The sequence below is a fragment of the Motacilla alba genome, chromosome 5 (genome assembly GCF_015832195.1).
Source record: "Motacilla alba alba isolate MOTALB_02 chromosome 5, Motacilla_alba_V1.0_pri, whole genome shotgun sequence".
NCBI classification, from domain to species: Eukaryota; Metazoa; Chordata; class Aves; order Passeriformes; family Motacillidae; genus Motacilla; species Motacilla alba.
In genome coordinates, this window is record NC_052020.1 from 61,235,816 (window position 1) to 61,248,689 (window position 12,874).

General features: G+C 47.5%; 1 protein-coding gene across 2 annotated transcripts in view; it reads left to right on the top strand.

Annotated features, from left to right (window-relative positions):
• Nucleotides 1-12,874, top strand: part of MDGA2 (MAM domain containing glycosylphosphatidylinositol anchor 2) — a 207,456-nt gene that overhangs the window by 191,666 nt on the left and 2,916 nt on the right. Inside the window, exons 13-15 of one of the 2 annotated variants that reach the window (XR_005257063.1) lie at nucleotides 1,738-1,893; nucleotides 3,941-4,082; nucleotides 8,147-8,277. Coding sequence is in view for 1 of the 2 variants with exons in the window: in XM_038137890.1 (XP_037993818.1) it covers nucleotides 1,738-1,893; nucleotides 3,941-4,099; nucleotides 8,147-8,277 (446 nt within the window). In the remaining variant the exon portion in view is untranslated. Of the gene's footprint in view, nucleotides 1-1,737; nucleotides 1,894-3,940; nucleotides 4,100-8,146; nucleotides 8,278-12,874 lie in introns of both variants that reach the window. The other variant, XM_038137890.1, reaches the window with a different exon arrangement.

A 12,874-nucleotide genomic window follows, 5' to 3' on the forward strand; every position in this document is an offset into this window, starting at 1 on the left:
GTCATTGCTGGGCCTGGAGCAGAGCCTGGGCCTGCTCTGACCTCCTGCACACAGGGACAGACAGGGGGACACAGGGACAGACAGGGGGACACAGGGACACACAGGGACAGACAGGGACACACAGGGACACCCGGGACTGAGGCCCCTCTCAGCTGGGGCTCCTCTCCAGCCTGAGCAGCCCCAGCTCCCTCAGCCTCTCCTGGGCACGGAGATGCTCCAGCCCTTCCTCATCCTCACATCCCTGCTCTGGACCAGACCCAGGAGCTCCAGGTCCCTCCTGTCCTGCTGATCCCAGAGGTGGACACAGCTCCAGATGTGCCCAGGGCTGAGCAGAGGGGCAGGATCCCCCCAGTCTCCTCCCTGATCCCCTCTGGACCCCTTTGGCCTCGTGTTGTTCTTTGAAAAGGTGGGAGGAGAACCAGGAATCTTTGGAAATCACTCCAATGCAGCCTGTGGTTTGAAGTGTATTTTCCAAGCTTATTCCTGAGCCTGCAGCATCACCTGAGTATTGCAGCACTAAGCTCCAGGTCCCTCTCTCCTCACTGATTAACAGGGAAGCTCCAGTGGCTTAAGTGGATTTAGAGCTCCCCAAAAGCCCAAACCTGCAAACATTTATCCACCTTCTCAGTTTAACAGGGAAGAACAATCCCCCGGCACCGGGGGTTTGAGTTTCTCCTACCAATGAATATAAATTGCACCCCTCCAAGCTGACACCGTGTGCAGGCAGCTGCCTTCTCCCTGGAGAAGGGAGATTTCCTTCTTTTCTCAGATAAATCAATGGACTTTGCAGGAAGAGTAAACTCAGCAGGAATTGTTCATGCAGTGAAATTCAGCTTTTGCACGTTCTACTCCACGGGGCCTTGTAGTGCTGTGAGTGAGAGCTGAACCTCCAAGCTGGGCTTTGTTTTGGTTCTTAAATTACAGGAGGAAATTCTCATCCCATCATCACCCAGCAGGGCAGATCACTGGGATCACTGGGCTCTCCCAGTTCCATGCAGGAGAGGATCCCAGGAATCCTCCTTGGGGTTCTTGGCAATTTTTTGTTCTTTAGACCTGCGTGTTCACCACCTTCTTCAAATACATCACAGAAATCTCAGTGAAAATCCAGGAGGTGTGTCCAGGACATGACAGTCACCTCTCCTTCCCATATGGACTCAGATATTCCTCCCAGGAATTTGTTATGATAATCTGGTGATTTTCCTCGGGGTATCCCTTCATGTGCTGCAATGTCCTGATTTTTCGAGATTTCCTTCATGTCCATCCCAAAGCTCCTTTTCTTCATTTTAGCCACTTCCTCCTTTTCCATCCCTATTGAAATGAAGGATAATTTAGGAGATTCCACTTGGAGATAATGTGAAAAACTGCTGCAATTTGAAAAACTGCTGTCTCTTATTCCTAAACCACATTAACTCACTTCCCACATTTTCCCCCCATATTTAATGTTTTATGGGAATTCTGTTTAATGTTTTATGGGATTCTGTTCTCCCTGGCTTTTTAGAAATGTAAAAAAGATACAACACCTCTAAAAACCACTGTATAAATCTGAATATATGAGGAGGAGCTCTACAAAAAGATAAAAATATAATTTCAATTTCACCAGCACCAATCAATGACCCTGATTTATTTTTTTGTTGAGCTTGCTGCTAAAGAAAACTGTGGATAATTGACAAGAAATTTGAAAAATAAGAATCGGGTGGAAAACCTTGGCCAGTAAATTCCTGTTGTTTGTTTTGGCAGGAGAGTTCCACTGTGGCTTTGAGGATGGGAACATTTGCCTTTTCACTCAAGATGACACTGACAACTTTGACTGGACAAAACAAAGCACTGCCACGAGGGACACGAAATACACCCCGAACACGGGGCCCAACGCCGACCGCACCGGCTCCAAGGAGGGTAAGATCCATCAGGGAGGAATTCGGGATAAGGGAGCTGTCCAGGACAGGCACTTCAGCCATTTCCTGGTCATGGAATCCCAGACTGATTGGCATAGGAAAGGATTTAAGTTCATCTTGTCCCACCCCTGCCATGGCAGGGCCACCTCCCACTGTCCCAGGGTGTCCCAGTGTCCAGCCTGGCCTTGGGCACTGCCAGGGATCCAGGGGCAGCCCCAGCTGCTTTGACAATCCCAGCCCAGCCAGGAATTCCCAATTCCCAATCTCCCATCCATCCCTGCCCTCTGGCACTGGCAGCCATTCCCTGGCTCCTGTCCCTCCTTGTCCCCAGTCCCTCTGCAGCTCTCCTGGAGCCCCTTCAGGCCCTGCAAGGTTCTCTAAGTTCAGACAAAGATTCTTCAAGGACTTCCAGAAGGAATTACCAGTGCTGAGGAGTGACAGGTCCCAAAGCACAACCCCTGACGGTGCCGTTCCCACCTTGCCTCATTTTTATTGTGCCATTTTCAAAGTGATTCCCTTCACATTAAACTCCAGTGGGGCAATCTGGCTCATCTTAAAATATTCTCCTGCTTTATGTCATTTAAATTCTCCCTTGGGCTCTCTCAGCCCATCACAACGAGGAGGTTTTTTGCCCCATTTTTGCTCCAGCTGTTGTTCAAATGTGCAATTTTCAATCTGCTGCCCCTGTTAACGTGTGCTCCTGACTGCAGTGGGGATTTGCATTTGAAAAGTCCAACACATCAAGCTGATTTTACCCAGTGCTATTTTATTGTGTGCACTTCCAAAGGGGAAAAATTCATCCTGCACCACACTCATTTGGTTGGATTAATTCAATAATATCTCTGTAGCTGGCGCTTCCAGGAATGGAATAAATGGATATTGTCTTCTTCGGGATTGACATGGCAAGTTGAAAATATTCCTTGAAAGGTTTCCATCATGATGTTTTCCCTTTATTTTACGAGTCATGTTTCCAGGGACAAATCCCTCCCTTGGGACTGAAGGCTGAATGCCCTCAGGCTTTGTGCAAAGGTTCATCAGTTTGGAGATGTTTTCCAGCACTGGCCTGCTTCCTGGATCTTAGTTTTCATGGAAAACACGGCTTTGGAGCAGCTGTTGGAAACGCAGGGGCTTCATGTAGGAAAAGATGGGTCCCAGCAATGACATGGTGGGAGATGGAAGTGAGAACTTTTTCAGGATGCTTGATAATTCCAAGGTCTTCCTGCATTTATCTGTGTTGGATGTTGAAGGCCTCATCCCAAGGGTTTCCCTTTGGATTTTTCCAGGGTTTTCCATGTCCATCAAGACATCCCGGGTGTTGAGGGTCTCATGCTAAAGATTTCCATCTGTGTTGAATGTTGAGGGCCTCATCCCAGTCATTTCCCTTTGGATTTTTCCAGGTTTTCACATGAACATCGAGAAGTCCTGAGTGTTGAGGGCCTCATGCTAAGGATTTCCATCTGTCTTGAGGGTTGAGGTCCTCATCCCATTGAATTCCCTTTGGATTTTTCCAGGTTTTTTACATGTACGTCGAGATGTCCCAGGTGCTACATCCTAAGGATTTTCTTCAGTGTTGGGTGCTATGGCCTCATCCTAAGGGTTTCCCTTTGGATTTTTCCAGGTTTTAACACGTACATCAAGAAGTCCTGAGTGTTGAGGGCCTCATGCTAAGGATTTCCATCTGCATTGGGTGTTGAGGGCCTCATCCCTATAATTTCCCTTTGGATTTTTCCAGGTTTTCACATGCATGCAGGTGTTGAGGGCCTCATCCCAAGGATTTCCCTTTGTATTTTTCCAGGTTTCCACATGTACACCAGTGTTGAGGGCCTCATCCCAATGATTTCCCTTTGGATTTTCCCAGGTTTTCACATGCACGCAGGTGTTGAGGGCCTCATCCCAAGGATTTCCCTTTGGATTTTTCCAGGTTTTCACACATACACAGGTGTTGGAGGCCTCATCCTAAGGGTTTCCCTTTGGATTTTTCCAGGTTTTCACACGTACATAAGGTGTTGAGGGCCTCATCCTAAGGGTTTCCCTTTGGATTTTCCCAGGTTTTTACATGTACATCGAGACGTCCCGGCCCAGGCTGGAGGGGGAGAAGGCCCGACTCGTCAGTCCCGTTTTCAGCGTCGCTCCCAAAAATCCCTACGGAGCCACCAACACGGCCTATTGCTTCAGCTTCTACTATCACATGTATGGACAGCACATAGGTGAGAGAAAGCCAATTCCTTTGGGAAAAATAGCTGGAAAAACTCCTCTTGCTTGAAGGAAAAGCATGGGAAGAGTGCCAGCTCCTCTGAGAGCCTGGCATAGCTCAGGGAGGTGCTTGAGGGCATCCAAGTTGTGGCAACATTCTGTTTTCCACTAATCAGGGATTTGTAGGAAGGAGGAATTTCCTTCTTACAGCTGGGAAGCGTTTCCTGCATGAGTGAGGTTTTGGGCAGGGAATTGCATGGGAATCCCATTGATCTGAATGGGAATTTTAGAGGCTGGCAAGGGAAAAGTTGATTTTAGCAGGGGTTTTTCCTGATTCTCATGGGATGTTTTAGGCATTCCTGAGTAGAATCAGGATCAGGTTGGGAGCAGCTGCATTTCTCAGGTGTTTCCTGTGGAAAAGTCATGGAAAATTTGCTCAAACACTGCAGGAATGTGGATTTTCAAGGAGTATCTTAGAGTGCTTTAGGCATTCCTGACTGGGTTAAGGATCAGGCAGGGAGCAGCAGCGTTCCTCATGTATTTCCCATGCAAAAGTAATGGAAAATTTGTTCCAAAACTGCAGGAATGTAGATTTTCAAAGGATATCTGTGAGTGTTTTAGGTATTCCTGACTAAATGCAGGATCAGGCAGGGAGCAGCTGCATTCCTCTGGTGTTTCTTGTGGAAAAGTCATGGAGAAATTGCTCAAAAGCCACAGGTATTTGGATTTTCAAGGAATACCTGTGAGTGTTTTAGGCATTCCTGATGGATTCAGGATCAAGCAGGCATCAACAGCACTCCTCATGTATTTCTTATGGAAAAGCCATGGAAAAATAGCTGTAAAGCCACAGGTATTTGGATTTTCAAGGAATACCTGTGAATGTTTTCAGCATTTCTGACTGGGTTCAGTATCAGGCAGGCAGCAGCAGCATTCCTCATGTATTTCTTGTGGAAAAGCCATGGAGAATTTGCTCACAGACTGCAGGAAGACAGATTTTCAAGGAGTGAGTTTGAGTGATTTTGGCATTCCTGACTGGGTTCGGGATCAGGCAGGGAGCAGCTGCATTCCTTTGGTGTCTCCTGTGGAAAAGTCATGGAGAGAATTTGCTCAAAAACTGCAGGAATGCGGATTTCCAAAGGATATCTGTGTGAGTGTTTTAAGCATTCCTGACTAAATTCAGGATCAGGCAGGCAGCAGCAGCATTCCTCATGCATTTCCCATGGAAAAGACATGGAAAAATTGCTGTAAAGGCACAGGAATTTGGATTTTCAAGGAGAATCCGTGAGTGTTGTAGGCATTCCTGATGGATTCGGGATCAGCAGCTGCATTCCTCATGTGTTTCTTGTGGAAAAGTCATGAAAAATTTGCTCACACACTGCAGGAATATGGATTTTCAAAGGGTACCTGCCAGTCTATTTTTAGTCCTGGCTCTTCCAACACCCACATTTAATTTTGTGGCATGAGAAAAAAAAAAAAAAAGTGGGAAAATATAAAAGCCCAAACAACAAAAATCCAATATTTGGAAGTCCTTTGCGGGTTTCTTGGTGCTCCCAGTGTGCCAAGAGTTTTTCCAATGTCAAAGTGACCTGGTTTGATGTATTTTTATCTCTATTTCAAGGGCAAACTCATCCTCCCAGAGAGTTCTGGTGCTTGCTTTGTCCGAGCTCCCCCTGCCCCCAGGCAGAGCTCTGATTTTAAGCAGAGCAGACAAGAGCACTCAGGTTGGTTGTTTTTTTTTTGTCTCTGTGCTGCAGGAAGGTGGATGCAGCTCCAGGTTGGAATTCTCCTGGCTCTGTGCTGGGTTTTTTACTGGAAGGAAGGGATTCAGCCACTCCATGCTGAGAGAAAATATTGAAATTGCAATATCTGGTCATATTCTGGTCGTTTATTTAATGGTGTATTGCAAAGAACAAATTTCAAACATCAAGGGTCAAAGAGTGTTTCTGTATTCTAAAAGTTAGAAAGTATTCTAAAAGTTTTATTCTACTTCCTATTACTCTTCCTTTTAATTACTATTAATAAATTTTTCTTTATACCTTTTTAAAGTTTTAAACCTACTTTACCTCTCTCCCAGTCCTAACTCACAGCAAAAGTAAGTAAATTAGGAATTAACTAACACTACTCGTTAATACATTAACTAAAAAATCTCAAATTAACAAACCAAAATCAGTACACATATAAATACAGAAATGAGTATAAATAAATAAAAATAAATAAAAATAAAAATAAATAAATGTAGAATAAATATAAATATTTGTATGAGGGATGAGGCCGAGCAGCATTCCCAGCCCTGCTCCAAACACTTGGCTGGGCTAAAGGAATCCCTTTGCAATCCCTTTCTGGTTCAGGTTTTTCCCTGCTTTGTGTGGAGGCAGAGCCAGACTTTCCTCTCCAGATCCCATTTCCTCTGTGCCCATTCCCTGCATTCCAGGGGGGATCATGGAGCTGCTCCTCATTCTCCCTTCCCAGCTCCTTCAGGGAAGATGGATGATCCCATTCCAGTCTCATTCCAGGCCCATTCCAGTCCCATTCCAGGCCCATTCCAGTCCCATTCCAGTCCCATTCCAGGCCCATTCCAGGCCCATTCCAGTCCCATTCCAATCCCATTCCAGTCCCATTCCAGTCACATTCCAGTCCCATTCCAGTCACATTCCAGGCCCATTCCAGGCCCATTCCAATCCCATTCCAGGCCCATTCCAGTCCCATGCCAGTCCCAAGCCAGTCCCATTCCAGGCCCATTCCAGGCCCATTCCCGGCCCATTCCAGTCACATTCCAGTCCCATTCCAATCCCATTCCAGTCACATTCCAATCCCATTCCAGTCCCATTCCAGTCCCATTCCAGGCCCATTTCAGTCACATTCCAGGCCCATTCCAGGCCCATTCCAGTCACATTCCAGGCCCATTCCAGTCACATTCCAATCCCATTCCAGGCCCATTCCAGTCCCATTCCAGTCCCATTCCAGGCCCATTCCAGTCCCATTCCAGGCCCATTCCAGTCACATCCCAGTCCCATTCCAATCCCATTACAGGCCCATTCCAGGCCCATTCCAGTCCCATTCCAGTCCCACTCTCTCACCCTGGTGAAAAAAACAAAGGCCAGCAGGGGAATGTTTCCTCCATGAAATCTCCAGCCTGATGTTTTCCAAGGCTCCAAGTTTGGCTTTTGCTGGAAATAAGAGCTGTTCCAGAGCAGGTGCAGCTGCCTCAGATCTGGGAGCTTTCCTTGGAATTTGTGGGATCGGCTGTGCCAGGCATCTCAAAAAAACGCTGCTCCCGTGGGAATTTGGCTGTCTGAAAGTCTAAGATTAAGAGAAATACGCTGAATTTACAGAGCGCAAAGAGGCCCCACTGCCCCACACACCTGCAGGCAACCCCGGTGGCCAATCGGACCAAAACCATTAATTCCCAAATCCTGTGAATTCATGAACCCAGGGAAGTGAAATTTGTTATTTTTTGGTGCACCAAGAGAATCTGGTTCTGTTCATGCCTGCAGGTGAGCCTGGTGTCAAAAATGTCTGTGCTGGCACCAGTTACTTGCAGGTGGGCAAAGGTGCAGCTCTGGGGGGGTTTTCCTCTGCAGGGAGGGATTTTGGAGGTTTCTTGAATTCAGAGGGTGTTGTTGTCCTCCAGGAAGATTCCCAAGGGCATCAGGTCTCTCCCTGAGATGGATCTGCCAGGTTCCGGGAAGCTCCAGGAGTTCAGCAATGGGCAGAGGAAAGCCGGGCAGTTTTAACAAGCAAGAATTCAGCACAAAACAACCAAACTGCTGATTTTGCCCTGGATAAGGAGGTCTAATGCCAAATTCTTGCTCTAAACCACAGAAAATTCATTTTTGCCTGTTTTCCCTGGAATTCTCATGCCTTGCCTGAGCTGCAGGATGGGCGCTCGGTTCCCCTCTGCTGGGGGTTCCCATCACCACTTCCCAGCATTCCCGAATTCAAAAGGTTTTGAATTTACAGCAGGAAACTTCCACACCTCAAATGTGTGGAAAACAGGTGAGGAGGGTGCTGCGCCATCCAGGCAGAGCCTTCCCAACTGCAGTTCTCCTGCTGTTTTCCAGGAAGTTTGAACGTTTACCTGCGGCTCAAAGGCCAGACTGCCATAGAAAACCCCCTGTGGTCCTCGAGTGGGAATAAGGGACAGCACTGGAACCAAGCCCGGGTGAACATCAACCCCCCCACCTCATTCCAGGTAAGGCTGGCACCTCCAGGAACTGGGAATTCAGGGTTGGGAGGGAGACTGGGAATACTGAGCCTTTTTTGGGGGATTTCCCAGCTCTGGAGGCTGCTCATGGACAGGAAATTGCTTTCCCTGAGCACCACGGAGCTTAATAATGCTAGAACTCAAAACACTTTCCAGCTTCCCAAAGATGCTGGGAGTGACTCCAGCAGGTTTTGATTTCAGATTAACAAGTGGAATATAAAATTATTCGCTGGGAGAAATTACTTAGGGCCCCTGTGTTAGAGGTTTTTGGAAATACGTGGATTTTCTGTGGGAAAGGGATGATCTGGGAGCTTGACACACAGGGGGTTGTGACAGGTTTTTCTCACATTTCCTGCTGGGATTGACAGGGAGGTGCTGATGGACCTTTAGGGGCAGTTCCAGGCACACTGGGAGCTGCTTGGAACTGGAACACTCCCAAAAAAGCAGCTGCTGCCAGCAGGTCCTGCTGTGGGCGAGGCTGGCAATGTCCTCAGGGAATGTGGGAGTCACGAGCTGTGCCCCGAGTGCAGGGCTCTGCTCTGAGCCCTCTCTGCCACTGCCAGCTCTCCTAGGGGAGAAAATGTATTTTTGGGAAAAAGTCACAGGCTCGTTTGGGTTTGAAGTGACCTTGAATCCCATCCCATTAAATGCCATCTCGCTCAATCCCATTCCATTCAATCCCATCCCATTCAATCCCATTCAATCCCATTCCATTCAATCCCATCCCATTCAATCCCATCCCATTAAATGCCAACTCACTCAATCCCATCCCATCCCATCCCATTAAATGCCATCTCACTCAATTCCATTTCATTCAATCCCATCCCATTAAATGCCATCTCACTCAATCCCATTCCATTCAATCCCATCCCATTAAATGCCATCTCACTCAATCCCATTCCATTCAATCCCATCCCATTAAATGCCATCTCACTCAATCCCATTCCATTCAATCCCATCTCATTCAATCCCATTCCATCCCATCCCATCCCATTAAATGCCATCTCACTCAATCCCATTCCATTCAATCCCATCCCATCCCATTCAATCCCATCCCATCCCATTCAATGCCATCTCACTCAATCCCATCCCATTCAATCCCATTCCATTCAATCCCATCTCATTCAATCCCATCTCATTAAATGCCATCTCACTCAATCCCATTCCATTCAATCCCATCTCATTCAATCCCATCTCATTAAATGCCATCTCACTCAATCCCATTCCATTCAATCCCATCCCATTCAATCCCATTCCATTCAATCCCATCTCATTCAATCCCATTCCATTCAATCCCATCTCATTAAATGCCATCTCACTCAATCCCATTCCATTCAATCCCATCTCACTCAATCCCATTCCATTCAATCCCATCCCATCCCATTCCATTCAATCCCATTCCATTCAATCCCATCCCATCCCACTAAATGCCATCTCACTCAATCCTGTTCCATTCAATCCCACCCCATCCCATCCCATCCCATCCCATCCCATCCCATCCCATCCCATCCCATCCCATCCCATCCCATCCCATTCAATCCCATCCCATTAAATGCCATCTCACTCAATCCCATCCCATTCCACCCCTATCCTATTCCACACCTCCCACTATCCCAGGGTGCCCCAAGCCCCAGTGTCCAGCCTGGCCTTGGAAGATTCCTCCAGTGCAAATCCAAACCGCTCTTCTAAAAATTTCCCTTAGGTCCCTCTTCCTTCATTTTCAGGGAATTCCTGATCCTGACCCTTTGTTTTTATTTCCACGCATGAGAGGCGTTGGCAGGAGAGAAATGGTTTGGTCGGTGGGATTGCAGAGCAATTCCAAGGATGGGAATTATAGGGAAAATTGAGGGAGAGGGAGATGTGAAGTACAGTGGGACATGAGAGAGCTGGGAATGTTCCCCTGGAGAGGAGAAGGCTCCAGGCAGAGCTCAGAGCCCCTGGCAGGGCCTGAAAGGGCTCCAGGAGAGCTGCAGAGGGACTGGGGACAAGGCCTGGAGGGACAGGAGCCAGGGAATGGCTGCCAGTGCCAGAGGGCAGGGATGGGTGGGAGATTGGGAACTGGGAATTCCTGGCTGGGCTGGGATTGCCAGAGCAGCTGGGGCTGCCCCTGGATCCCTGGCAGTGCCCCAGGCCAGGCTGGACACTGGGACACCCTGGGACAGTGGGAGGTGTTCCAGGCAGGGAGTCTGGGAGGTTTGATGGGAACAAAGCATCAGGAATGGGGAGAAGAGGAATTGCAGAGCTCAGGAGCACTCGGAGCCCAGGCCAGGCACAGAAAATCAGAATGGTCGAGTTTTTCATTGGTGAAGTCGGGATAAATCCCAGAATTCTGAAGAGTGAAGGAGAGAGAAGTGATTTAATACCTGAACATAATAAATGCCCTGGGAAAGGGAAGGAAGAGTTGAATTTGAGGGGGTTTTGGAGACCTGGGAAGGGCTTTAGAAAATCAGGGAAGACTCAGACTCTTGGGCAGGGAAATGCTAAGGATTTGGCAGCAGCAATCCAGAGGAGTGGAGGAGGGAGATTCCAGAGGGAAGCTTCTCTCCTTGGCTGCTTTTCACCTTTTACATTGTTGTGTTTAAAGGTTTCAGCATAAAATAAATGTAAAGCTCTGACCAAATATAACAAATAAATGTCAGAGCTCTTGGAGCCTTAAATTATCTTTTTTTTAGCATCTCTTGCATCACAGCAAATTTTATTTTCCATTTAGGAGCGTAAGTAGGAAGGAATATAAAGCTCCAAGTTAAATTTAAGGAGAGGGAATTGAAGTGAATCTTCGCAGTAAAACACTGCAGTGACATGGAAATTAAAACTTTTTATAGGGTAATTTATAGGGGTAAAAGATTTTATACCTTGTCAGTCCCTGTGATATAGAACAAAGCTTTTGTCATGAGGATCTGGAGGGCTGCAGTGCTTTAAATCTCAAAAGAGTGCATAAATCCAGCTCAGATATTCAATATTTTTAAAGATTGAACACCCCAAAAATAGAGAACCCCAAAAAGAGAGGGACACGTTGGTTCTGTCATCCAGAAAATGCCAATTTTAATTCAAGTTTGAGCAGCAGGACATGCTGATGGTATGGATGATTTGGATTGGATTTATTGCTAATTTAGGATCTAAATATTGCAGTATCCTGGAATAAAAATTCCAGGATTTATCACACAGTGTTGGCATCAGCAGGTCCTGGCCCCTCCTCGTTGTGGGGCTCAGCCCACCCAGACTTGGTCACTTTGTATCCAAAGAATTCCAGCATCAGCAGGATGGGCTGGGAACATCCAGGTTTGCAGCCCTTGGCCCTGCAGGATTCCCAATCCCACATCACAAAAGTCTTGTGGAGCTACTTTGGGATTTATCTCCGTGTTTGAACGCTCTCAGCGCTTTCACTCCCCCATCCAAAAGGGAATATTCCCAGTTTTCACGCTGGAGGTGACCCTGACAGGGGGGATATCAGGAGACCAGTTTGTCCCAGTTTGTCCCAGTTTGTCCCAGTCGGCCCAGTCTCCAGCAGCCTTTTAGCCCCTTTTTCAGGTCGATGTGCACCAAACTGAAACCTCTCAGCTCCCCACTTTTGGGGTGTTAATGACACCCTGAAACCCCTCCTGCACCCCCCACCTGGTGGGATTGTCCTGGGACACCCCAGGTGCCCAGCAGGGAAAGGGAGAAGGGTGAGGGGGGCACGCGGGGGAGGGTGAAAATCTGCCTGAGATTCTGTGGAAAAATCAGAGAACCCCTGGTTTGGGATGGAAGGGATTAAAAATCAACTCATTCCATCCCTGCCATGGGCATGGACACCTTCCATATCCCAGGCATGTCCCAGCCCTGTCCAACCTGGCCTTGGACACTTCCAGGGATGAGGCAGAAGCTGAATCCCCCCAAAACACTCATGATTGTCTTTTTAGGATCACAATTCCATTCCATTAAGAGCAGAGTGACCTTTCCTGTACCCCCCATTCTCAGGTTTGATGCAGTATTTTTAACAACAGCTGTCCAAAAGCATCATGGGTTTTTTGGTTGGTTTTTTTTTTTTTGGGATACTGATAGGGAAATTGGCACCTCCTGCCCATCCCCTGCTCAATTGGCACCTCCTGCCCGTCCCTGGGAGCTGCGGGCTGGGCTCTGCTCTGTGCCCTGCCAGCTCCTGGGCTGTGATTTATTCTGAGTGTGGAGCAACCCCTCTCTGAGGGCCACCGAAATCACTGCCAAATGCAGCTTTTAATTAAATGCTGCCTGTTGTGTTTGGACAGAGCCCTTTAGGCTGGAAATTGTTTTCCATTGTCAGGAAAAATTGGGCTTTCAACTCCACTGATTGGTGTTGTTCCTGCTGCCAAGGAGCAGGGGCTGGATTTTGGGGGAGGAGACGTTTTCCTCTCAAGATCCAGGCACGATTTCCTCTTCCAGCAGTTTGGTTTCAGACAAGGAATATTGGAGAGAAAAGCACCAACAGGACTTTAAAATCCCAGTCATCCACTCAGCAGAGGTTGAAGTTCATCTTAAATTGCAATAAAATCTCTACTGCATCCCTCACTGTGACAAAACTCACCCCAATTCCTCTGAAAAACCACTCCTAGATGGAATCAAAGCTTCC